Raw genomic sequence first — 24,026 nt, forward strand, 5'->3', positions numbered from 1 at the left:
GTGTAATTTTACAGTCAAATGTTCAAAACTGTAAAAACTGTTACTTATATTGTCATAAAACTATAATAATTTGATAAATAATTATTTTTGTTGCTTTAAATAAAGTTAAAATAGTTTAACTGTGTAGTGAAATGTTGTGATATAGAGCAACATTTGTAAAATGCTGATATTTGATTGTGTTTGACTGTAAATTAATGCATTTTTCTGTGATTTTACCAGTTTTTTATCTGTAATTTAACAAAACAGGGAAAATCTGTAAAATAACAGTAATTTGTTTAAAGAACACACATTAAACATGATTTTTTTCATACTGTGTTTAAGCACTTCTAGCAAAAAAAGCAGAGAAAAGTGTTCAGGTCAGTCTGCCACCAAATGTTTTATTAACACGAAAGAAAAGTTCAGTTTCATATCTGCACAACGGAGTCGAGTGTTTGCAGCTATTTGTGCTTCACCATCAGGCTGTCCTGACATGTGCTCTGAGCAGAGTGTCCCTCTTACATAACCACGACAACAACAACAACGAACAGCTGATCACCAACAACACCATCATCATCACCAGCCATGTTGCAACCCAGTCTGCTCCCAGTGGGACGGCGAGACGCCGGACAGCCCGCACAAGATCAGGATCAGTGGATCGGAGCCACACGAACGCATCCGACGGGCCACGTGCAGGAACCAGAGCGGCCCTGGAGGACATCTTTATATTATAAAAGAGAGAGCTGCTCCTGGGCCAAGGTTTCTGCTCAGCAAGTTCTGGAAATCGTGCAGCGGTTTTGCTAAAACTCATGCAGATTCTTTTATTCTTTGTGTAATTTTAGCATCACTGGAAACTTCAGCTCCACTGAAAGCAACATGTGACAAAGCGCTCGGGGCTGGGACTTTATTTCAACCTTACACCACAAGACAACAACTTCCACATACATGCACAACACATTTCCAAATCTCTGCTCGCCTGAAGGTCAACTCCGACCGGTTTAAAGGTTCAACGTGCTTTTTTTCTTTGTTCCCCCTGAATAATTTGAAGCCAGATGCAGACTTTAAAATGACACAAACACTTAGTTATTTATTCGGCGCTGCTACAGGTCGTGTGATCGAACAGACTGAGTGCTGATAATCACAGGACAAAAATATCAAGAGGCCCCGCTCAGAAAGAACATCTGAACCCTGAAGGTCTGCAGCAGACGAACAATGAACAGGCTCAAGGTCTGAGGAACACAAACACATCTGTAAATCTGGAAGCCTGATAAAGGATTTTTAAACCAGAGGAAAAAAACAGGAAGGACTGAAGCTGGAGGGAGAAAAAGAGGAACTTGGAGCAGCAGCAGCAGATTCTTTGAGGAGACAGCAAAGCGACTGCTGCCCCCTGCCTGGAGCCCAGCATCACCGCAAGATGTTCACAATCAGTCAGTCATGTTCCCGTCGTCTCTCTCGCTCTCGTCGCCTCCCCCGTTCATGGCCTCCACTCGGGCCAGCAGCAGCGGCAGGTTGACGCCCAGGCCCAGCGTGTCCTCGTCAGAATCGTCGCACGGAGGGTAGAAGCGCCTCGCCTTGGCCAAGAAGTCCTCGGCGATGTCGAGGTACAGGAGGCGATCCTGTGGAGAGGAGGGAGGAGAGAGTCAGGACGTGGAAGGAAAAACACTTTCTGTCAGTCTATAACGAGCAAAGCAGGAGAATGAAAACAACTCTTTGAAGGAAAATATATATATATTTTGGATTTCATATTTTAAGTTTAGTTGGTAGATGCAGAAAGAATGGAAATGATGAAGTACAGCAAGCCTGAACGGAGAGGTGGAGGTATGCAGGTGGAAAAGGGATGGCACTGTAAAGGAAATTCAGTAAAAAAAATAAAAATAATTAAAAATATATATATAAAAACTAGGAGCAAGGGTGTTAGAGTTCTGTTTTGTTCAAAAACTGTTTAAAAAAAAAAAATTAAAATACCAGCAAATATCTGTAAAATAATGCAAAACGCTGTCATTTTGAGGTCACACATTACAAATAAACAAAAATAAAATAAAAATAAAATACAGATTTCTAGTGCTGACATGATGTAGTTATAGTGAGTAAATCCATACTTTTAATTTTTGTTTTTTAATATACTTTTTTCTTCAAATAAATATCTGCAGAATGGTGTTTTTTTTTTCTGAAATAAATACATATACATATTTTTATTTTCATTTATTTAACTGTGTAATTTAAAAGAACAAACTACTATTTCTTTTTGAAAACAGATTTCTGGACAACATTTGGTCTGTTTAACATGTAAATTAATGTATTTTTGTGAGAATTTACGAGATATTATCTGTCATCTGTGGTTCAAATCACTTGTTCCAAAATAAATTATGGTTAAACTTTTTTTTTTTTTACATTACACTCACAATCCGTGCAGCAGATTTTCTTTGCTGTAAATTTTTTCCTATTTCACCGAATCCTCCAATCCCTGAGATTTATTTTAAGACACCCAGTTTGGAACCACTGGACTATAAAAGTCCCTCAACCTGCTGATGATTCATCCTGAGTTCAGGGATAATATCATTGTGGAGGCAGAACTCAGGCGAGTGAACGCAGCGTTTGGAAGTGGAGTGAACCAGCTGTGGTCATCTGTCATGATACAGTTTGTACTGGCCAAATTTGTCACTTGCAACTTTAAGCCTGTAAAATCTGCTTCAGGGGGCGTCTGTTTACAACTGCTGGCCACAGCATGAACTGTTTATTTTAGGGTTTGGTTCAAAGTTCAGGGCTGCTGCATTTGACCCCGACTGTCCCTCCTCCTCCGGCCTCCTCACCAGGATGAACAGATATCTCTCCGGCGGCGGCTCTCTGCTGCTGAAGATGGACGTCTCGGTGTGCAGCGTGTGCAGCAGCGAACGTGCCGCCGGGGCGTTACGCATCCGGTCATGTGAGGCGCCGGCGGACACGTTGAGCAGGGAGTCTGCCTCGGCCATGAAACCTGGAAGAGAAAGCCAACGAGCTCAGTGCTGGAACTCTACAAGCGGTCAGGTTCCTCATCCGTCCAGCCTCACCTAAGTTCTCCAGGATGGTCTTCCATTTGTCTCGAACTTCTCGTCTTGTGTCTCTCATGGCCTCGATGTCGACGCTCAGACGACGGTAGCCCTGAGTTAGAAAAGGAGAGCAGCATTAGTCCTCTGAACCACATGTATGGAAACAGAACAACCATGAAGAAGGAGAGAGAATACATTCTGTGTAGTAATGCCATAAATCATTAAAAAGAAGGAATAAAACTGAGTTGCATTTATTTGCATTACAAATATTAAAAAAACTGGAATCAATAATCATCATTATTATTGTTATTATTATTTTATTTTCCAAGTTTCTACTGTTTTTTTTTCAATACTGGATTTAAAAAAGAAAAGAAAAGGTGAAGGGGCAAATACTATAACTATTTGACAAACTTACTTAAGTCTCTAAACTTCTCTGTCATGTGACATTAATGTGTCACAAAAAGCTTCACAGCTGCACCAAAAACAGCAGAATTCCTTCATTTTTTTTGCAGAAAAATCTAAAAAAAAACCCTCAAACTGTTTAGTCAAAGTGACAAAAAGACAGATATTTTACTGCTTATATATTTACTTTACATATATGCTGTTTTTCATACCACTCTGCTCATCAGCTCTTTCACCGTGCTGAATGTATCTTCCAACAACTTCCTCCTCTCTATGCTGTTTGTGAGCCATGCTGCATTTATCTATACGTTTTATTTTCCTCTCCATCTCTCTCCTCTTTGCTTTCTGGAAACACTGCCTGCAGCTCAACCAATAAAATCCCTCGATTTGTTGTCACGTGACTGTTGGTCACAGCCGAGTCATGAATGGCTTCCCAGTTGCACCAAAACATGTAGAATTTTTTTTATTTTACAGAATTTGGCTAGCATTAACGCTTTATTTTTGGCAAATTATTAAATTAGATATATTGAATAAAGTGATGAATTATCACCATTTTGAGCTTTGAGTTGGTTAATTTGAGCAGCACGTCACACATGATTTGTACAAGGAGCTTCAGAAAGTTGAAAAGCAGATGAATATTTCAGTTTTTACAGTTTGTCACTCTCATAAATGGTGTCATTTTGGTTTTAAAGAAAGGTTTTGGGGGTTGAGACGGTTCAAATCAATATTCTATTCATTCCTAAGACTTCTGGTCCACTGTGTTCTAACTGAACAATCTGACCAATGATGACTATCTTTCGTACTTATATAACACTGCACCCTGTCTGTAATAACATTTCATCACTTTGGATCAGTTGGTGTCACTTGGCACCGCTGTAACCGGTTTCTGCCTTCAACGTTATCCAAATCCTGAGCCTGAGCCTCCCTCTCATACCGAGGATCCCATGCGGGTCTTGTTCCTGGCCTGCAGCAGCTGGTAGAGCGTCCGGTCGTCCTCCCTCTCCGAGTGGCTGGGGTCTCCTGGCTCGCTCCACAGGTTGGTCTCCTCATCTCGACGCTTCTGGACCTCACGGTTAAAATACTCCAGCGGGTCCTGACTGCGTGGACGGACAACAAACAAAAGTTACACAAGACAAGACAACAACCTGCTAAGGTTATATTCTCTCTCATGCACTAAAAGCCAAACAGCTATGTGGTTTCATCTTACGGTACTAATGGCTGCTTCTCATCCTCATCATCTTCGTCACCGACGCAGCAGCAGCAGCAGAACTGCAGGCAGAACTTCCTAAAGCCTGAACCCATTTATTAAGAACAGAGTCAGCTGGTGTTCACAACGTTAGATAATCCAGAGGGGAGGTGTGTTCAGGTTCTTCTTCTTCTTCAACAATGGGGTTCCAGCGATGAATTTGCTTGCAGAATGACCTCTGTGGACGCCCTCACAAGCTCGTTTTTTGAGAAATAAAACCTGATTCACAGCTTATAAGAGCAACAAGTCAAATAAAAGTTCCCTAATAAAAGATCCCTAAGCTCTACCTAACCTTCAGCTTCCCATCTTCCAGGATCTCGTCGCGGCTCCACGTCCAGCAGAGGTTCGTCCTCCAGGGCCCGTCCGGGTAGAGAAGCTCAGGCAGACGCGAGCCCAAGAACTGGAGCTTCTCATCAGCCTTACGTGGAGGACAATGAGAGCAGTGAGCCCGACGCTTTCTCATCGATTAAAACCTCACATTCACACGCCCATCGCCTCAGAAGACAGTCACAGCACAATCATGTGAGCTGCTCCGTCCCTTGTTTTAAGTATTGTGTTTTGCCCCGAGGACAGCACATCCCCTCTGAAACAGCAAGTCTACCCGCACACTCTGTATCCAATCTACCATGGCTGTATTGATTTAAGGATTACTCAGTTTCATTGTGCGGTTATTGTGGTTGCTTAATGGTGAATCTGCATCTAAGTGAATATTTCTTTTTGAAGAATTCGAGTTTGAGAGAAAACTTTGCTGAAGCACTGTGAAGATTGCGAAGCTATGGGATGACGTGGACTTAGCCTCCAGCCGCTAATCTTAACTCTAGAGAGTTCAGTTGTAGCTTTATTTGTTGCAGCAGTATGGCCGTCATGCATGTGACAAAGGCTGGAGTCACGGGGTGTTATTGTTCGTCACATAAACACTCCCATGATTCAATGCGGGAAATATACGGGTATAAAAACTACTGGGTTCTTAATTAGGAGTCGTTTAGGGTGGCCGAGTCAGAGGAGGAGAAAAGAACTATTTAAAACAAAAAAGGCAGCGAGGACACGACTGCGCAGGATCAGAGAAATGCTAAGTGACGACAGACTGCTCATCTCTCAGCACGTTATTTCTAAGCTGAACTAAAGAGTATTTCCACACATGAACAACCAAAAAACAAACTTTACAAAAACTATATTGAAACTTGAGGCCCCAAAGTACAAACTCAAAGCAACAAATGTAAATACACCTGTGATCACTGATTAGAAAACCTGGGATCACTGAAACAAAGTCGAGCACACCTTCCGATTACAAATGCATAAACATGGTTCTATAATGAATTGTAAACAGCAGAACTTTCTTGGACCTATGGGTTGTGTCTGAGTATTTATCTTATTGCTATTTTATTATTTACATCACCTTTTAGCTGTTTTTTTTTCTTAGACTGTGACCATATTAGCTGCTACAAAGATGATACCAAATGAAATTTCGTTGCATTTTTTGTATAACGACAAAGCTTCTATTTCTTCTTCATGGCTTCACACGGACAAGAACTGCCCTAGGAACTGGAAAAGAATCCAGAAAATCAACTAAAAATCAGTAGAAACACAGTTGCAGCAGTAATCAGGAGGCATAGAAGGAGCCGTAGTACCACCAATCAGAGCTGCAGTGGTCGGTCTCCTAAAATGGCTCCACAGACAGACAGAGAACTACTTTTACAATCTAGCTGTGAAAAACAGACAGCGGCTGCTTCAGACTTGGCAAAGGGGTTATCAATGGAAATCAGAGTTTCTGTGAAGCTCAGATGGCATGGAGGACAGTCTATAATGTCAATATCTATGGATGGTGTTGAAGGAAAACCTGCCCCGTTTGGTGTAAATATGCAAGATGAAAATTTGCTAAAGAGCATGAGAAGAAGCCTGATGAATATTGGGTACACATTCTTTGGTCAGATGAAGATACACTTGTTGGGCTCAGATGGAGTCCAGCGTGTTTGGTGTGAACCTGACCAGGACTACCACAGTGAACGCATAGTCCTGATGGTGAAGCACGGAGGTGGCAGTATCATGATATGGGGCTGCATGAGTGTAAAAGTTGTTGGTGAGATGACATTTATAGATACAAGATGAATGTCTGTGGATAAAAAAAAAAAAAAACTAGCTGATGAGATGCTTAACCCTAGAACACTAACGCTAAAATTAGTAACACCATCACTAACGCCGGGTATATTTTACCCGATATAATATTCCGGATAAATCATCAATTTATGTAAAAGAACAACACTGTATGCCAAATTTTAGTACTCTTCTTTAATCTCCCAATATACAATATCACATAAATTTTTTTTAAAAAAGGTACCATGGGGGACCCAATAAAAAGGCGGCAAAATTATTGAAAAATCAGGAAATCCTTCACGAGAAATTTCCAAACAAAAAAAATAATGGAGCTGGGAACTTGTTCTTTGTTCCAGCCATTCCTGGGACATGTGAGCCTTGTCTAGTGAAGGCACCGTCTTCCTGCATCACTGACAACTGTGGCAGAGATTGACAAAAAATGGCATTTTTTGACTATATGAATTTCCTTAGAAAGACTCCATACCAGAACCAAACTGTGCCTTCACTAGACAAGGCTCACATGTCCCGGTCCTACAGTTTGCCATACAGTGTTGTACTTTTACATAAATTGATGAAAACTATATTTTATCCAGAGTATTATATCAGGTACAATATACCCGACGTTAGTGATGGTGTTACCAATTTTAACCTATTTCCTTCTCAGTCAGGTATTTCACCGATTTTCTGGACATTTCTTTTTTTTTTTCCTCTCTCTGAGTGCTACAACTTCACTTGGAGCTAGGTAGCTAAAAGCTTAGCTGTAGTAGAAAAAAAGAAATCTGCGTAGCTAATGATTGCAGATGTAAATTAACAATAGCTACATGTTACTCACTTGTTAGCATGCCAGAGTAACTAAGCCTGTGACAGGATGACAGCTGTGGATGAATGGGCCAGAGGATGTTGCCGGCCTGAATGTTGTTTCCCTTGAAAAGTGCAAAGAGTGCCTGATTTCAACACACAAACACTAACATTGGGTAAATGCCACCCATAAAATACGTTACCCTCTGTCACTAACGACAGGTGAAAATCACCCAAACGCATGCCTCTTGAATAAACCATAGATGGGAGGTGGGAAACAAACACACCATTAATGACATCACTGAGCAGCTTGAAGCTAAACAAGGACCCATGCAACTCAGACAGCAGCAACACAATGAAAATCACATGACAAAAATCGTGCGGGGGAAAGTCACCCGACGTTAGTGTGCTAGGGTTAAAGAGGAGGAATGTTCCAGCATGAGAACCATCCAAAGCATAAAATCACACAAGAAGAAGAAAGTGAAAGCTACGACCTGGACAAGTAACGACTTCTGTTGAGCTCCTACTGAGGGGCCTGTATCTTCTAATACAGTGAATCTATACTGTTATTTTTAGATAACAGCAAACACCTACTGCTCAGTTAAGTAAGAACAACTGAGAGATTATGCAAATGTAAATCATTTGACATTAAGCAATATTCCTGTGAGATTGAAAATAATAAAAATATATCTGTGACACTGTCATGACTTCAAATGTTTTATTAGACATAAGACACTGGTTAAGACTCAGTAAAAACTGTTGGTCAGTGGTGAATGGCTATAAATTAACGTGTGAAGAATGATATACAGACATTCAAAAACTACTAAAGAAAACAGTAACTCAAGAACTCTAAGCAGGCTTCTTCTTCGTGTAGTCCGTCTTTGTTTGACGGTATTAAGCAGAGATATAACAGCATGTAATAAAGCAAAAGGCAGACACGTTAATGCGATAAAGGCACCAAATTGTTGATATTTCGTTCGACATTCCTTCTGTACAGTGAGTAGCTAAAATCGATCCTGTAGACGTTCTGTTAATCTGGGTGTTTTGAAGAACTTCGGTAAAACTCTCAAGGCCGTGTGGATGTCACAGCGACGCCCTTCAATATGGTTCTTTAAAGTATGAAACAAGTTCTTTTGTGCCTCAATACTGAAACGCACAAGGAAGACCGACTGTCCACAGTAATTTGAACCAAAGCTCCGTTCTGAACCGCTCTTATGAACCATGATTTTCTGACGTACATTGCACCGATATGCAGAGTCTGATACAAAACTCAGCCTGGAGGCAAGATTAAAAGCTATGAAATGCTCCATAACGTAAGAAATGAAACCTCATTCAGTGGGGCCTGAATAGAGTCCTCTGTTGAAGTTAATTGTAATTACATCAGCACAGTAATAACTTCTGGTGACAAAAAAAATGAGCTCAGCTATTTTACCACAAGGCCACTTGAGGTTATTGGCACAAGAGAGAGCTGTTGAAGTGTACAGCATACTAATTTATGAATCTAATCATCTGTCTAATTTGTCTCCTGATCTCACTCCTGGTTTGACCTCTTGTCTGATCCCAAAGTGCAAAACAAACCAAAACAAACAGTAATACTTGACTAAATGGTTGACTTTTTTTTGCACTGTGGAACAGCTAGTCACAGTATGGATCAGTGGTGTCTCCCTCTAGTGGTGACCAGACAGCAGAGCGCCTCCCCCATTGATCACAGTGTAGTCGAGGAGAGTAAACAGTGTGGAAATAGCTTTTACCCATTCAAATAAAACTATGGCTGTGGATGTGCAGGCAGGGCGGGTGCACCGGAGAGTCGAGATGCAGTGAAAACTCAAAAGAAAAAAGCAGCGAAATCAGCGGCAGAGAGATAAGGCTGAGAGAAACAGCTGCTTCAGTCGTGCAAACAGTATTTTTGTAACAAGTCAAGAGAGATGCCTGAAGTGAGAAGCGCCTCCAATTTCATCCAAGTCTTCTTGTTTCGGTAAGGTTCTCACTGCACGGCGAGAGACACCGCAAGACGGCTACAGGTCCACACAGAAATATGCATGTGATGCTTTAAAAAGCTGTAGTTCCACGACAAGGAACAAAGTCTCTGATGATTCCTCCTGATCTCGTCTTGGCTGAAATGTGGCGAATGTCTCGCAGCTCCCACTCTCAGGAGTTCAGTCTTTTCGGTTACACTCGCACATCCCCTCAGCTGAGGAAGTGTCACAGGCCCCATTTATAGGGTTCCAAAAAATATTTGAAAAAAACAACAAAAGAAATCGTCGTGACACTTCCCAACCAGCAGTGTTGAAAATCTCTCCTGCTTTAAATGTGGTGGTGGTGGTGGTGGTGGTGGTGTGAGCGCAGAGAGGGCCGTAGGTCAGCGATGCGCTGGCGTAAATGCGACATGAACTCAAACATGGTGGCGGCCAGACTCTGGTGGATGAGGTAGCGAGGCAGGCGGCCCTGATGAGACAGAAACATGCGAGTGTTGATTGTTTCCTGCTCGTATTGTGTTTCACTTCATGCAGAAAGCTGAATTCTTGTGTCATTCTGTTCTGATCAAAAAGGTTCAAGCAGTAACTTTGATCAGTCAGCGTTAGTCACTGTAAAAGCAGCTAACGTCCTGATTTGTAGCGACGGCTCTGCTTCTTGTTCCGTTATCGCAGGTGGTGCATGCTATAGAGAGAGACGTGTTTTTTCAGGTAGAGCAGATTGTTCATTTTACTTTAGAAAGGTGTTACAGTACTCTGGATATCATTAGCTTCTTAATGACAGCATTAGCCTAGCACCCTTAGCAAAACAGGCTCCATCTGCACTGACAACTCTGGCAACATCTGCTAGCTCATCTTCCATCCACTAATTTACCAAAGCTGCTACACTGCAAGTGTGCTCAACTGTCCCTGTCTGTAGACACTAGCTTTCAATGCTGATTCGCTGTTACTCATGACATGCAACCAATCAGATAGGGTTGAGGGCGGGACTTTACTTAAGACGACAGAGCGACTACAGAGAGAGAAAAAGAAAGCTGTCTGCATCAGTGGCAAAGTAGCTTAATTTATTTTATAAATAATCTGGTAATAAAACTATCAATCCCGACAATTGGACAAATGCTGAATATTGGCCCTGATAGTCAGCAAGCCAATAATCAGTCGATTATTAATTCATCACTCACAGACAACCTGCCAAAGTCAACAGGTTCCACTGTAACGTCCTCAGAGCATTGGCACAAAAAGCGATTACTTCGATGGAGACAGCGGTAACTTTCAACCAGGTACACTTTCTGCTTTTTATAAACACAGATTCCCTGCTAACTTTTTTAACACACCTCATATATGTAATCTGTAATTACATTGGATTTTATTTGCTTTATTCCCATTCAGATTTTATGCATTCTATCACTATTTGCAGCTGCGACAATCCTTTCCCTAAATGCAGATTATTTAATATTTAGTAATCCTAAAAAAGGAAATGATCAACTTATGTTGAACATCATAAAATGTTAAAGTAACTGCAGCGTGTATTTTTCTCACCTTCAAGTCTGTGTTGAGGACCCAGATGAAGGTGCAGACGGACGGGTTGCTGCTGGACTTGAGGACCACAAATCCTCCTGGTCCGTTTTCTCCCCTGAGAGCAGCAATAAAGGGTAAAAAAAAAAAAAGAGAAGATGGAAAGTTAAACTAACACAACTGGCCTTCCTCAGATCGATATGATGCTCTAATTTACTGGATCAGTGGCAAGAGGTCCGGCTGGAGGCATGGCCTGACCTGACGTAGCGGCCGCTCGGGGGTTTGGCGTCATGGTCGGTTGCCATGCCAGCAGACAGGTAACAGTCTCGTTTGCGCTCCACTCGCCGAACATTAACAAAGTCCCTAAAGGAGGAGAAATCAATCCTGCAGTCAATTTACCTTGTTTCAGACCTGATGTCCTTAGAAAGAAAAGATAAAGACAAGACCAGAAGGAAAGATGAACTGTAAGGAAAAGCCACGTATTGAATCCAGTTGCTGATGTACCTCGCGGACACAACTCCGCCTGCTGCGCCAGACGACACATCATATGACACCAGTGTGTTGTCGTCAACCCTCTGAAGGATCTGAGGCAGAAAACCCAGTGTTAGGCTTTAGCGGAGCACGATTTAACAGAGAAACACGTCAAAAAGGACACAAAGACTCGTCACCTGGCAAACAGAGACTGTTTTGTTCCACTGAACCATCTTCTCTGGCTGCAGAATCACTTCCTGATACACAAGCTCAGCAGGACACTGCATTAGAGCCTGGAAACAAAACCAAAAAAAACCCAACAAAAAAACAAGGCTTTAAGCAATACTGGAAAGTCTGGTATGTCCTGCAAAGTGCACAAAAGAAATTCCAAATATGTGCCTGATGCATAACACCATGACCCATTTCCTGTCATATCTATCAGAGCTGATACTATGATAACCACAGCTGTGTTTTCTCTGCTGTTCAGAGGTCTCCACCGTGAAACTCAAACGTTTGATGGCTATTTCAACACCAGTACTCTCCGCTTATGATCCTGCTGGAAACCCCCATCATGCTAAACAGAGTTTACTTCCGCGTCTTAACAAGAACTCTATTGTTTAAAGACTTACTGGAATGGTGGACCAATGTTTGCGCAGATAATCATAGTTTAGGAGTTTGCATGCAGACATTTACAACACATTTTACTACATCACCCTGACTATGATCATAAATCCACATAGAAAGAGAGCAGACGAAAAGCTGTAGTTCAGTTATTACAGAATCAAATAAAGAGCTACACCATTTATCAGAATCCACAGAAAGAATTGGCAGATATTCATCTTTCCAGCAGTACTTGAACATACCATACGTGACACACAATTGCATCAAGAAAAGCAACAAAATTAAAGCTTAACAAGTGGAAAATAAAACGGAAGTTGTTGGAAGATACATTAAGCATGGTGAAACATCTTTCTGCAGCTGATATACAGAGTATTGTGAAAACGCAGGTAAATATCTGCAGTAAGTGGAAAAATAGGACCAAAACAGATTGTGCAATCACCTAAATAAGTCCGTAGGTCAAACTCTTCAACCACTTATAAACACAGCAGAAGTGTTTCAGCAACAAAAAGTTAATTTGCGGCTGCTGTGTTGGTTTTGATCGACCCGGTTTATCATTTACAGCAACAAATCCACAGGATACGGTGATAATCATTCAGAAAACAGAGCTCCTTTTACAGCCTTCAGTAAGTGAATAACTCACTTTCTCTGAGTTGCTCTAAAAGGATCCTTTCTAACGTGATTTAGGCCTCTATGAAGCTACTGTGACATCCTTAGAAAGTCTCAGTGGTTTCTGGTCGCATTTAACGCACACTGTTACACCACTGTTCCCTCGAGAGATTGATCAAATACATGCAGTTGCAAGCGTACTTGGTGTAATTCAGTTAGAGCGGAGTCTTAATACCTGAGTGACACACAGCCTGATTTACTGTGACACGTATAATAATAGAGAACAGGACCGTATCTGTCCAGGGAGGCCGAATATGCCGAGAAAATAAAACCGTGTCAACGCGCTAAAATCTGATATTACATAACCGTTTCAAACAATGTGACAAAACGTCGTCTTATGAGTCTAAACATGACACCTTTGAAACACTTCTGGAACATGATATGTTTTGTTGAGACACTGAATACTCAGAGGACTTCAGTACCTTGAGAATGAAGGTCTTTCCATGGTAGGGAATCTCCAGAGTGTGGACAGAGTCTCCCATGTCCTGTCATGAGACAAAAACAGCCGGTATCATGAGACTTTTGTCACTAGATGTTGATACTAAAGGACTTCTTTGATTTGCATTTGTCTTCATTCTTAAGATTTCTGATTAGGAACAAACGCTGACCTATAAATGAACTGAAACCATCCCTGCAGAGAAAAATGTTGCACGGCAAGAGCCGGGTTTCGCTTGGATCGGCGTCCGAGTTGCTGACAAACTTATTAGAGAATATCTTAATAAATATCTGCTTCTACGTGCAAACATTTAATCAAATACATAGCAAAGTAATGACCCGGATATATAGTAAAATTCACATTTTTGCAGTAAAAAACTAGCCTGTCGGTGCTCTCTGGTGGAGAAACTGGTGGAATTTATTCGTATCAGTCGGTATCAACACAAACATGACATAATAAACCAGGTTTTATCAGCCTAACTTACTGATTCAATGCTGAAACAGATTCATTAAATTGTTATCAAACCAAAATTTTATGTAGCAGGTAGCAAAAATGTTGGTGGCATGAACTACTAGAAAGATACATGCTTTGAACTTCACTTGAAATCCCAGAAACGCATCTATAATACAAAAAAATAATGCTGCTATACTGTCTAAACTAAAGTCTGTCCAATATTAGACACATGTGACCTAAAACCAAAAACTGCAGCTTTAAGATGGAGCAAAATGGACTCTTAGTCATGCCAGCTAGAATGTCTTTAACCCTGCAGCCCATCCACAGGGGGAGAAGAGAGAACTAGCAATAAAAAGGCAATAAAAACAATAAACACGATGTGAGATGAGCGCCTTAGTAACAGAAAGCTGCCTCACTCTGGGTTTTTGTCAACCACCAGAAAACCTGTTTCAAAATCAGTTCTAAAACCGACAAGCAGCCGGTGCTGAGACTTTAAAATCGGTTCAACGTGTTGCTCTTCTTCCTGTCTTACTCAACACTTGTGCTGCTGAGTTTTGAAGAAGTGGAAGTGGAGATTTATTTCTGCAAGTAGCAAAAGCACACTGTAGTGCCTCTGAGAGAGAACGGGTCGCACGCTGGCAAAGTACCGCAAATAATAAAATGCTGTCGTATCTATTTTTATAATGTGAGAATTAAAAGTAAGGTCGGAGTCCCAGATGACTCTTCAATTTTTCACTTGTTTACACGGTTTTAATGCCAGTGTTTCAGTTTCTTATTAAGTTGCTTTCTCTGAGTTAAACTATCACGGAGCAAGACTTTTTTTTTTGTCCTGACTGAGCTGCAGAAAGTTCTCCATCATCCATGGCTTAATATCTAAAATACACTTAAAAGGAGAGACAGCAGTGTGTCATCAAGCATAGCGCTGAAACTCCTGATGCCATTTCCAAGTGGCAGCTTGTAAAGGTTAAAAAAGTGCAGTGTCCTTACGTTGTTCTTCTCAAATTTCCAGTTTTCCTCCTGGGTGAGGATCTGTTCGACCACTGACATCGCCTCGCGGCCCTGTCTGACGTACTCCTTCTCCTGGAACAAGAGCCAGAGGAGGAAACAGTGAAGAGAAACACCTGGCAGAGCAGCGAGCAGAGCTGAACATGGAGAGTCCTGATGCAGCTACCTGAGCAGTGACGGCTCTGCGACCGAGACCCTCCTCATCCAGATCCTCCTCAGAGCCTGCACACACAAAGTTCAGGGACAAAACTTAATTTGTGTCACAAACGAGAAACTTACAAACATACTGAAAAGAATGGACGCACTAAAGCCCTTTTCAGACATGAGACATGCAACATTTCTGACCTAAAGTGACACCATTCTGTAATTCAGATATGTATTTACATTAACAGTGATTGAGAGAGCCTTGGTACAAACAGGAAACGTTGTTTTCTTATGCTAGTGTTGTTTAATGCCTTCTCCAAAACAGTACATGGGATTAGATCATCTAAACTGTAACGTCACCCACATTACATAATGTGATGTGTACTGATGAATACAATCTTTACTCAGCTTCTAGTAAGAAAACAAACTGTCTCCACATCTGCACATTCCTCTCAGCTTTCATGGGAAACATCTTGGGCTCCTTTTGGGATCAGAGTGACCCAAAACTGTTTTTGAAGCTGTGGCAAAGATAAGAAATAACAAGTTTGTTCCTGACTATGCAGGGGAGGAGTGTGGAGCTTTAGTTTACAGATATAAAGGAGAGTTTTTTGGGGGGGATTTTTTGCAAATGCTTGAAGAAAATAGGACACTGCTGAGTTGTGTTAATTGTAGACAGATTCCCACCACAGATGCAGGCCTTGTAAATTGTATATTAATGTAGTTTAGCTACTGGCAGCAGTTGTGTTCTTGCAGTTGGTGGTAGAAGTGGATAAAAGAAGATCTGACATGACATATGAAGCAAAGAGATTACAGAAGACACACATCACTATAAAATCTGCCGACTGCATGTTATCTCCTGCAATTTAAAAGGCTTTCAAAGGCACCCTATCTTTAAAAGAACATAGCCAAAACGGCGCCTTTTATCAAAGCCAGTTCGTGTGATTTTCAGTTTTATGGTAACTCCTGAGCTACTCATCTCTGAAGTGCCGTTCTGTCAGGAAACTTCAATTTAAGCTTAAAAATCAGGATATTTGATCAAAATCACACAAAAAGCATAAAAACTTCAGCTACTCAGCACAACTGTGAAGCCATCATCCATTTTGGAAGTCATTTGACAGCACTGACTGAGGGATTAGGCGATATAACTGAAATTTTTTATTGAGTTTAATTTCAGTAAATGCAAATAATCAAAGTTTTTAGTTGTTTTGTTTTTTGTTTTTTGTTTTTTTAACCCTGTGAACCTCAAAATGGATCGTCAAGTTTAAAAGGCATGATATCTTTAGAAAAACAGCAAACATGACTCCATTTAACAAAGCTGGAAACTGTAAAAACATAAAGAACTGTCGGATTGTCAACTTTCCGATTGTCTTTGAACTGCTCATCTGTGATGGGCCTCTCCATCAGGAAAATAAATCAAGCCTGAAGTCACAGTGTTTCGACAAAACAATGTTGGTGTCCAAGTTTTACTTAAATTAGTCCTTATTTTTGGTAAAATAAATAAAGTAATTCAGCTTTATTTTTTCTTTCTTATGCTTTATGTCATTCTAATTGTGTCATTCTGCACAAATGACACTTTTGATTCTCTACTTTTAGTCATGGTTGACTATTTCCACTGAGGCGCACTGCAATAAAATAAATGGACCCACAGTGAGTAAAAAATGTGACAAGGGCAAGAAACACCCAGAAACTACTTGAAGTACAGACACAGACTGTACTTGAGGCTGTTGGAAGAAGGATTCATGAGAGACAATCACCTGCGACAGATTCAGGTGGAGAGTAGAACTGTCCGTCTGAAACGGCGCGAGGGTAGATCATCGGGGCTCGTTCGCAGGCTGCGTTCACCGCCGCCAAGTAGGCTGAAGCCAAAAGAGACGAGCGGTTATCATCGGAACTGAGATTATTTGTCGTGTTCGAACCCGTCAGGCGTCTTTATGTCACCTCTTTCGTCATCGGCCTCCTGGGTGAGAACCTTGAAGTCGAGGAACCAGGTTTCCAACCACGCCACCACAAACGAGGTGATGGGTAAAACATAGCCGAAGGCATTCTGGGACAGGAGCTGCTGAGAGACAGAAGTCATGTTATTATAAAAGGACTACTTTTGCTATAAAAACTTTCACAACAGCAGCATGTTGGGTTGGTTTACTTCCTTATTGTTGAATGCCAAATGTTTACTGACCTACATAAAAGTAGCTCAGGTCAAAATGTGGAAAGAGGAGCATTTGTTTGTCCTTCACAAAGCAGTAAAATCAAACTCTTATCAGTCCCGCACAGCAGATAATCGGCATAAATGCAGAAGTGCAAAAGCTGAAGTGGTTGCAACTGATTTGCCTCCACCACATGCGAGTGCAAAAGTGTACGGGCAGCAGAATTAGGAAGCTCACATTAGATACGATGACCTTAACAACAAGGAAGACGCTGGTCACCAGTGTGGTAACCTGCAGAGGAAAGAAAATCTGGGTTAGAAATCACATCCTCAAATCAAACTATGGGATTTTTTTGCTGTATTTCATCACAGTGTGTTCTACTGTAACAGAGCTGACTCACCGCAATGACCCACCAGTGCTTCAACCGAAAGGCGGCGTAACCCACTTGCAGACACAGGAAACGAAACAAGGCGAGGAGCTGAGAAGAGCAGGAAGAAGCAGAAAAAGAAAATGACCCCAGGCGTTTAGGGTGTTGACTCAGCAAACAGCTTCTCGTCTTGTGTCAATAAATGCAGATGTGTGACCCGTCGTCAAGCTCATTTGGATCAACACAATACGGACCATAAAACAGTACAGGTGAAAAAAAAAAAAAAAGAAATTCTTTTCCAAACAACGATATTTACATCGCAGTGTCTAAGCTGACTGGTTAGTTGGCACATGCTGTCATCTGACCAAATTCTCATTGGCCGGACTTTCACAAGGAGAAAAACACTACATCGACTATCTTCCAGTATTAATCCTTTAACTTTTGGTGGACGACCTGTGAACACTGCTGCATTTCCACATCTTTAAACTTGCCCAAAAATAACTCGGACTGCTAGATCTAACTTATTTAACCAAACATTTAGTCAGAGTTATTAAAGAAGTCGGCAAACAGCTATTCGCATATCACAGCTCAACTAGCAGCTACCTTATAGTCCTGTGATATATTCCTCAATACTTCTTCTGCTGGAACCACTAGTTGATATGGTTTTATTTTTGGAAATTCTATAAATAAAGACGGTTGCATAATGGTCATTTCAGTATAAAATAACCAGGTTAAAATGGTTTAACGTGCTGCAAATACAAGCTTTTAATACGCATTTATAATTCATTTAGGCTAATAAGGCAAGCAGGTATAGTTACAGACATAAGGCATAATGAGCACATTTTTTTCCCACAACCACATGATTACTGCAATAATAGGTACGATTTCAGTCGACCATGATTTTCTTTGTTTGATTATCGCACTAGTCAACACTTCACATACTTAAAAGTGGACTTTACAATATTATATCCAAAACTTTCCAGAGTTCTCCTATTGCAAGCACCTGGAAACATGCAAATACATACCAGTTTTAAAACAGTTGTTTAACATTAGTGGTAGGTCGATTTAGGTTTGGTCGATTATTGGGGTCGATATTCATCATTTTTCCGGTTACGAGCCCTTTTGTGCTACTTTGGCTTTGATGTAGCCACTCTTCTCTATGTGTAGTCATCACCCTGTGGTCTCTGTGGCACTATCTGACTGGGATCATGAGTAATATCCAATCAATACTGCAGGATGTAAAAATAAATGTTGAAAATATCTCTTTTTAATTCAACATGTAAAATATATTCAAACAAAGGCATTTCAATTAAGTTTGGGGTTTTCATTTTTACTGTAAATGCAAATCAGTATAAAATTTTGGTTCTTGATAGTAGTAACAATTGGTACTTGTTGACCCCTATTCAAAATTACATTCAGATAAAACATGCATAAGGTTGGATTGACCCACTTACAAAGATGTCAAAGAAGGAAGACCTGAAGTTATAATGGACGACCTCATTTTCTAAGCTGTCCCAGATTGAGCTGGAGATCTGCAGGACAACGGAGTAAAAATGAGTCTTAATCATTGCTGCTGTTGCATAAAATAATAATAAAAAAAAACAATCAACCACATCTTTTGACGCATCCTAAACGAACACTCACATTCAGCTCGATGATCCAGAGAAGGGAGATGAAGAGGAGGTCGAACGTGACGAAGAGGCAGAAGGTGCGGCGGACGTCGGAGATGGCTTTGCGCTCTGCAGGTGGTACCAACAGGTACGGAGAAGGGAGGGACAGCGATGTGGAGTAGGAAGCATTGAGAGAGGCGATGGCAGGGATGCTGCCCCCGAGCTCCCCGTACTCTCCACCTGGCATTCCTGCTGATGGACAGCAAACTCCACCTGCAACCAGGAGGATAACGTTGGCTGTGTGTTAAAGTTTGTGTCCTCGTGCACAACAGAGGACGTACGAGCACATTAACCCTCTGAACTCCAAGCCCCAGTTTGAAGAGCATGTTGTCTTAAAATAAATCTACAAAATGACACCACTTATCAGATCCAGAAGCAAACAGTGCTTGAATGTATCCTGTGTTTAGTGGACAAAATAACCAAACTGTTTGCATTTTCCGGATTAAGAGAAAACAAACAGAAAAAAATTCTGCAGTTTACATAAAACTGCAGGACTATACATTGCAATAAAAAATTAGCAGACCATAAGTGAAATTAATTGCGACAGGAACAAAACATGCCCAGAAAAGCTTTGGGTTTGGAGTGTTAAAAGCTGAAATGTACCACAGGCGACTTAGAGCCAACTGGGAAGCCTGAAGTGGAAATTCCTCAGATACGATAACCATGATATTATTTTCATGATAATTCTGACCTTTCTCTGACCAGGTAGAAATGTTTGAGAACCAGTTCTCATTTGCAAACATGACAGGAACAAATACTCATGTAAATTACAGACACAGATAGACACATAAACATAACACAGAACAAAAGGAAACAAGTAAGATGCATGTGAGTGAGAAAAGATGTGCATGAGGTGTAAGAAAGTGTGTGTGTCTATATAGAAATATGTAAGTGAAGTCCGGCGTGATCAGCAGGAGCAACAGTCACAGTTTGAGAGTGTTGTGTAAGGTGTTGCAGTCGTTAGCTGCTGCAAAGCAAAAGGAATTATGGCCAAAAACAGCAGCAGTAATGGGGATGATGAGCTTGATGTATTCACTAGACCTAGTACGATAAGGATTATGGGCGACGTGAATAAGACAGGACATGTAGGGAGGTGTCTTGCCCAGATAACAGGATATAACAAAACAGCATCGCTCAAGAGCAGATGTAGCAACTTAGATAATTCAGATTACAAAGCTTTTGGGGAACTTCTCTTTATCAGACAGATTTGGTAAATGAAGCATGTGTACTACTTATTTTTAAAGCACTTAAATTAAAGCTGACAGTGCTCTGCACCTTGTCACCGCAAATCTGAAAATAGATTTTAAAAACAAACAAACAAACAAACAAAAAACAGCAGAGAACTATCACTCTTGCAGTCCCATGACTTTCCTAACCTCACTGCGGTTTGGATAAACAGCTTATGACAAGGTTTTACAGAGTAGCATTGTTAGCTTGTTGCCTTTTTACATAACAAAACACGTTTTTTTGGTCCATGTTATGTTTCCAACAAGGACTATTTTTCAGGGATTTAACTTAATGCACGACTCTGATTTACAGACTCATGAGGCCACACAATGTGCCTCCTGAATATGCTTAAGCAGTGAATCATTTATTGAAAGATGCTTGCACTGTGAGATCAGATTTTGGTTGGATGACTGTTTCTACTGGGCAGACAGGCTGCTTTTTAATCAGCAGGTCAGACCATTGGACCATTGTTGTCCCTGTGAATCACAATCACTCAGTGCTGAGCGAGTTTCAATTATCTCCAGATGCAGACAAGACACTTATTCTCACTATCTACCTGACTTAAATCTTCACAAACCCTGATTAGTTGTGGACCCCATGACTCCTTTCACACGTACTTCTGCTAAAAAACAAACAACGCTGCTTGAGTTATGTGTGTGCTAGCATGCTAACTCTGTCAGCTAGTGCTAAAAAGGAGCAAAACAGGCAGAAAACAATGCCAAGAATCGCTGTTTAGACTCACACAAATGTTGTAAACAAGCTCACATCGGGTATTAATTAGCTCATTAGTAGCTACTGCTGTTAGCTATTAAGGTATGTTAGCTTAAACCGGCTAACTTACCTTCAAACAAGTTAGTCTTACTTGCTAACACCGTGAATAAATGTGAAAAACACACATTTTACCGCATGCAGATATCGACAGCAAGTAGTGCCAAGCCAGAAGAGAGGACATGTAACCGAAATACGACGTTAATTGTAGAATAAAACGGAAATCGAAAGCGTTTAACTCACTTGTTTTACCGCAACATCATCGACTGCCTGGACAGTCTTCCGGGCTGACCGCTCAAAGATGAAGAGTCGCACCAAGATGGTTCGCTGCTGCGCGCCGACAATCACGGCTACGATGGAGGCGTGTTTTGAAGATAAATCCGCCTCTAAATCAGCAGGAGGCAGTGATAAATGTAGGCAACGAAGGCGGAGAGTGTACAGCTTTATCAGTTTGTACACGAAGTTACAGAAACACCCGCATTTACGGGAAAATGTTACTTAGATCAGTTTGTACGCAGCCCAATAGAGTTTATTGTGACAGTGCAACCTCTTTAAATGTTACACAATCTCTGTTCATGGTTCAGAGCAGATAGATATTTATTAACCTCAGAGGGAATTCTTGTGCCAGATATTGCTCAGAAAAGAATTGCATAACATAAATGCAATGCCTAGCAGAAAAGTAGTAAGATATAAGTACCATGCATACCTAAAAATAAAATTAGTAGGCTATCCTGAGACTGGAATAGAAAAGTAAGAAGTAACACTGGCAATAATTGTGATGTGGTAAAATAATATTGCACATAATGAAAAAGTTGGACAAGAAATTAAAATATTGTATATATAAATGAAATGTCACACAACATAATTACATATTGAATGTAATATTGAAACATTAGAACATGATACAGGAATGTTGGAGTTTAAATTTGTGCTGTTGAGATATTACATGTGAAAATGAAACATTGCACAATATTATTAAACACAAAGTTGAAATATTGCACCTGGAAACTGAACAGTGCACATGAAAACCTAATTTCACACATAATTATTGCACTTGAAATAAAAAAAAAAATACTGCACATTAAAATCAGCCTTAAGACAAGAAAATCTAATTTGCACATGACATTGAAATTTTGCAAATCAAATTAAAACATTACACATGAAATTGAAACTATGCCCATGAATTTGAATGTTGAACTTGATAAGATAAATATTGCACCTGGAAATTAAATATTGCACATAAAACGTATATGCTGCACATGAAACTGAAATATTGCACATTATAATTAACTATTGAGCATGGTACTGAAATACTGCACCTGAAAAAGAAAAGTTGTGCAATAAATTGAATACTGCATCTGAAAATGAAATGTTGCATCTGAAAATGAAAGATTGCACATGATACTGACACTGATATTGCACGCACTGTTGAGAAAAGTAATGTTGCACATGGCATTGATCTTATTGTTCAGATGTAAGTCCCTGATGTTTCCACTGTTATTACTGCAGAAAGGGGAGGATTTCAGGTTTAACTGAATGGATGATTCACTTTAAGTCAATAAAGACTGTTATTATTTTTTATTTTAGGACAACTTGAAATAACTGGTCTGGCCCACCTTTAAAAAAAATGTTTGGATGGACTTGGATATCTTGTGAATAAATACGTTACTCCAACTGCATGCCCCTCTCTCTTTTTAGAGACGCTCATATGGATCCTCCTGCTGCTTGATGCTTCAGGTAATCAATAAACTCAGATGAAAAACTCCTGCAAATAGCTGGAAGCAACAAATCCAAGCAGTGAGGAGTCAGAAATCGTAAGGGCTATTTATTAGTTTGCTCTTTATGAATTAGAATTGGAGGGTTTGGTTGCTTTATATGTTTGTATATTTGGCCTGGACATTCATATTTTCTTTATGTTTGTTTCATTTATTTTCATTAGTTTATTGTTCTGCAAAGTGGGTCAGTGGTTAACACCGTGGCCTCGCACCAAGAAGGTCACGCTGGGATCTTTCTGCGTGGAGTTTGCATGCTCTCCTCGTGCAGCGTGGGTTCTCTCCGGGTTCTCTGGCTTCCTTCCATACAGTCCAAAAACATGTTGACGTTAATTAATGATTCTAAATTGTCCGTAGGCGTGAATGTGAGTGTGCTTGGTTGTCAGTCACTAAGTCAGCTGGGATAGACTCCAGCCCCCCATGACCCTAGTGAGGATTAAGCGCTGTATAGATAATGGATGGATGGATGGATGGATGGATGGATGGATGGAGTTAAACCTTGTCTCTAAAATGTCTATTTTTTGACATTTTAGAGACAAAACAACAAATACATTAATCAATAATAGTCAGTTACAGTCCTAAATGACACACACAAAACAACATTCAGATGAAATGCACACATAACAGATCGATACATAACTAAAGCAACCAGTCAATCTGTTTGTCTGCATGTTATGCAATATCAAATGCACTGAAACATGAGACTCAAGAAGGTGTGACACTGTCCCATAATGATGTCAAAGTGGAATTAAGGTTTTTGGTTGAATACAGACTTCAGACTTATTCATTTCTAATCTGTGTTCTGTTTGAGAAGACAGCAAACCCAAAACCTTCATCTGACAGAAACATCTACATTTTGGATGTTTACAAAAGAATGACCATTTTCTTGGATGAAGAAGAAGAAAAAACAACACCAAGAAACTGTGGAAGGTTTTAGAAAAGGTAGGGGACAGATACAGGAAAATGTCCCTCAGAAGGAAACACCGATATATTATACAGGTGATCCAACATGAAGAGCAGTAAAGACTCAAACATTTTAGTCTGTGATGCTTCATAGAAGCAATGAACTGTGAAAAATTCACCTGAAAGATGTTTAAAACTCAGTTTTTTGTCTCTCAAGTCACCTCAGATGGTTTCCTTGAGTTTTTACAACCTGCATCACCTGAATTTAATTTCAGTTGAACTTATTTTGACCTGAAAACCTGAAAAGACACAAACTCTTCAAAGATTGAACATCATCTACACATGCAGATTT

At 40.4% G+C, this 24,026-nt stretch overlaps 2 protein-coding genes and 2 long non-coding RNA genes across 6 annotated transcripts in view; 2 read left to right on the plus strand and 2 right to left on the minus strand.

Annotated features, from left to right (window-relative positions):
- The window catches only part of LOC103366496 (uncharacterized), a 3,902-nt gene extending 1,028 nt beyond the window's left edge, over window positions 1-2,874 (plus strand). Inside the window, exon 2 of the long non-coding RNA XR_520667.1 lies at window positions 2,790-2,874. This is a non-coding gene — a long non-coding RNA (uncharacterized LOC103366496). The remainder of the gene's footprint in view (window positions 1-2,789) is intronic.
- Window positions 1-14,771, plus strand: part of LOC103366498 (uncharacterized) — a 24,735-nt gene extending 9,964 nt beyond the window's left edge. The window contains exons 3-4 of the long non-coding RNA XR_520668.1: window positions 4,754-5,172; window positions 14,684-14,771. This is a non-coding gene — a long non-coding RNA (uncharacterized LOC103366498). The remainder of the gene's footprint in view (window positions 1-4,753; window positions 5,173-14,683) is intronic.
- Window positions 352-4,727, minus strand: LOC103366495 (melanoregulin). The gene is made up of 5 exons (XM_008294242.1): window positions 4,612-4,727; window positions 4,339-4,501; window positions 3,024-3,114; window positions 2,787-2,950; window positions 352-1,592 (listed from the first exon to the last, which is right to left on the minus strand). Exons 1-5 carry the CDS (start codon window positions 4,704-4,706, stop codon window positions 1,401-1,403), a joined length of 705 nt encoding a protein of 234 aa, XP_008292464.1. The 5' UTR covers window positions 4,707-4,727; the 3' UTR covers window positions 352-1,400.
- Window positions 8,244-21,299, minus strand: stard3 (StAR related lipid transfer domain containing 3). 3 transcript variants are annotated; one of them, XM_008294241.1, is made up of 15 exons: window positions 21,243-21,299; window positions 18,979-19,217; window positions 18,789-18,866; window positions 17,368-17,445; window positions 17,205-17,258; window positions 16,762-16,879; window positions 16,578-16,679; window positions 14,846-14,901; window positions 14,662-14,754; window positions 13,208-13,270; window positions 11,696-11,791; window positions 11,532-11,611; window positions 11,286-11,390; window positions 11,052-11,145; window positions 8,244-9,984 (listed from the first exon to the last, which is right to left on the minus strand). In XM_008294241.1, exons 2-15 carry the CDS (start codon window positions 19,189-19,191, stop codon window positions 9,844-9,846), a joined length of 1,371 nt encoding a protein of 456 aa, XP_008292463.1. In that variant the 5' UTR covers window positions 19,192-19,217; window positions 21,243-21,299; the 3' UTR covers window positions 8,244-9,843. The 3 variants fall into 3 exon arrangements, with proteins under 3 accessions (XP_008292463.1, XP_008292461.1, XP_008292462.1); XM_008294239.1 differs by having other exon boundaries at window positions 16,762-16,882; XM_008294240.1 differs by lacking the exon at window positions 21,243-21,299 and adding an exon at window positions 21,073-21,209 and having other exon boundaries at window positions 16,762-16,882.
- Window positions 21,300-24,026: the final 2,727 nt, after the last annotated feature.

Source organism: Stegastes partitus, unplaced genomic scaffold (assembly GCF_000690725.1).
Source record: "Stegastes partitus isolate 25-593 unplaced genomic scaffold, Stegastes_partitus-1.0.2 Scaffold950, whole genome shotgun sequence".
NCBI classification, from domain to species: Eukaryota; Metazoa; Chordata; class Actinopteri; family Pomacentridae; genus Stegastes; species Stegastes partitus.

Bases quoted from the DNA above. Each gene is read 5' to 3' on its own strand.
- LOC103366495 (XM_008294242.1), bottom strand. From the start codon at position 4,706: ATGGGTTCAGGCTTTAGGAAGTTCTGCCTGCAGTTCTGCTGCTGCTGC. The intron at 4,502-4,611 runs GTAAGATGAAAC...CCGTCCACGCAG, and splicing joins GAGAAGCAGCCATTAGTACC to TCAGGACCCGCTGGAGTATT. The intron at 1,593-2,786 runs GTGAGGAGGCCG...TCCTCTCCACAG, and splicing joins AGAGATATCTGTTCATCCTG to GATCGCCTCCTGTACCTCGA.
- stard3 (XM_008294239.1), bottom strand. From the start codon at position 19,191: ATGCCAGGTGGAGAGTACGGGGAGCTCGGGGGCAGCATCCCTGCCATC. The intron at 14,755-14,845 runs GTAGCTGCATCA...CTCTTGTTCCAG, and splicing joins GCAGAGCCGTCACTGCTCAG to GAGAAGGAGTACGTCAGACA. The intron at 11,391-11,531 runs GTACATCAGCAA...CTCCTCCTTTAG, and splicing joins GGCGGAGTTGTGTCCGCGAG to GGACTTTGTTAATGTTCGGC.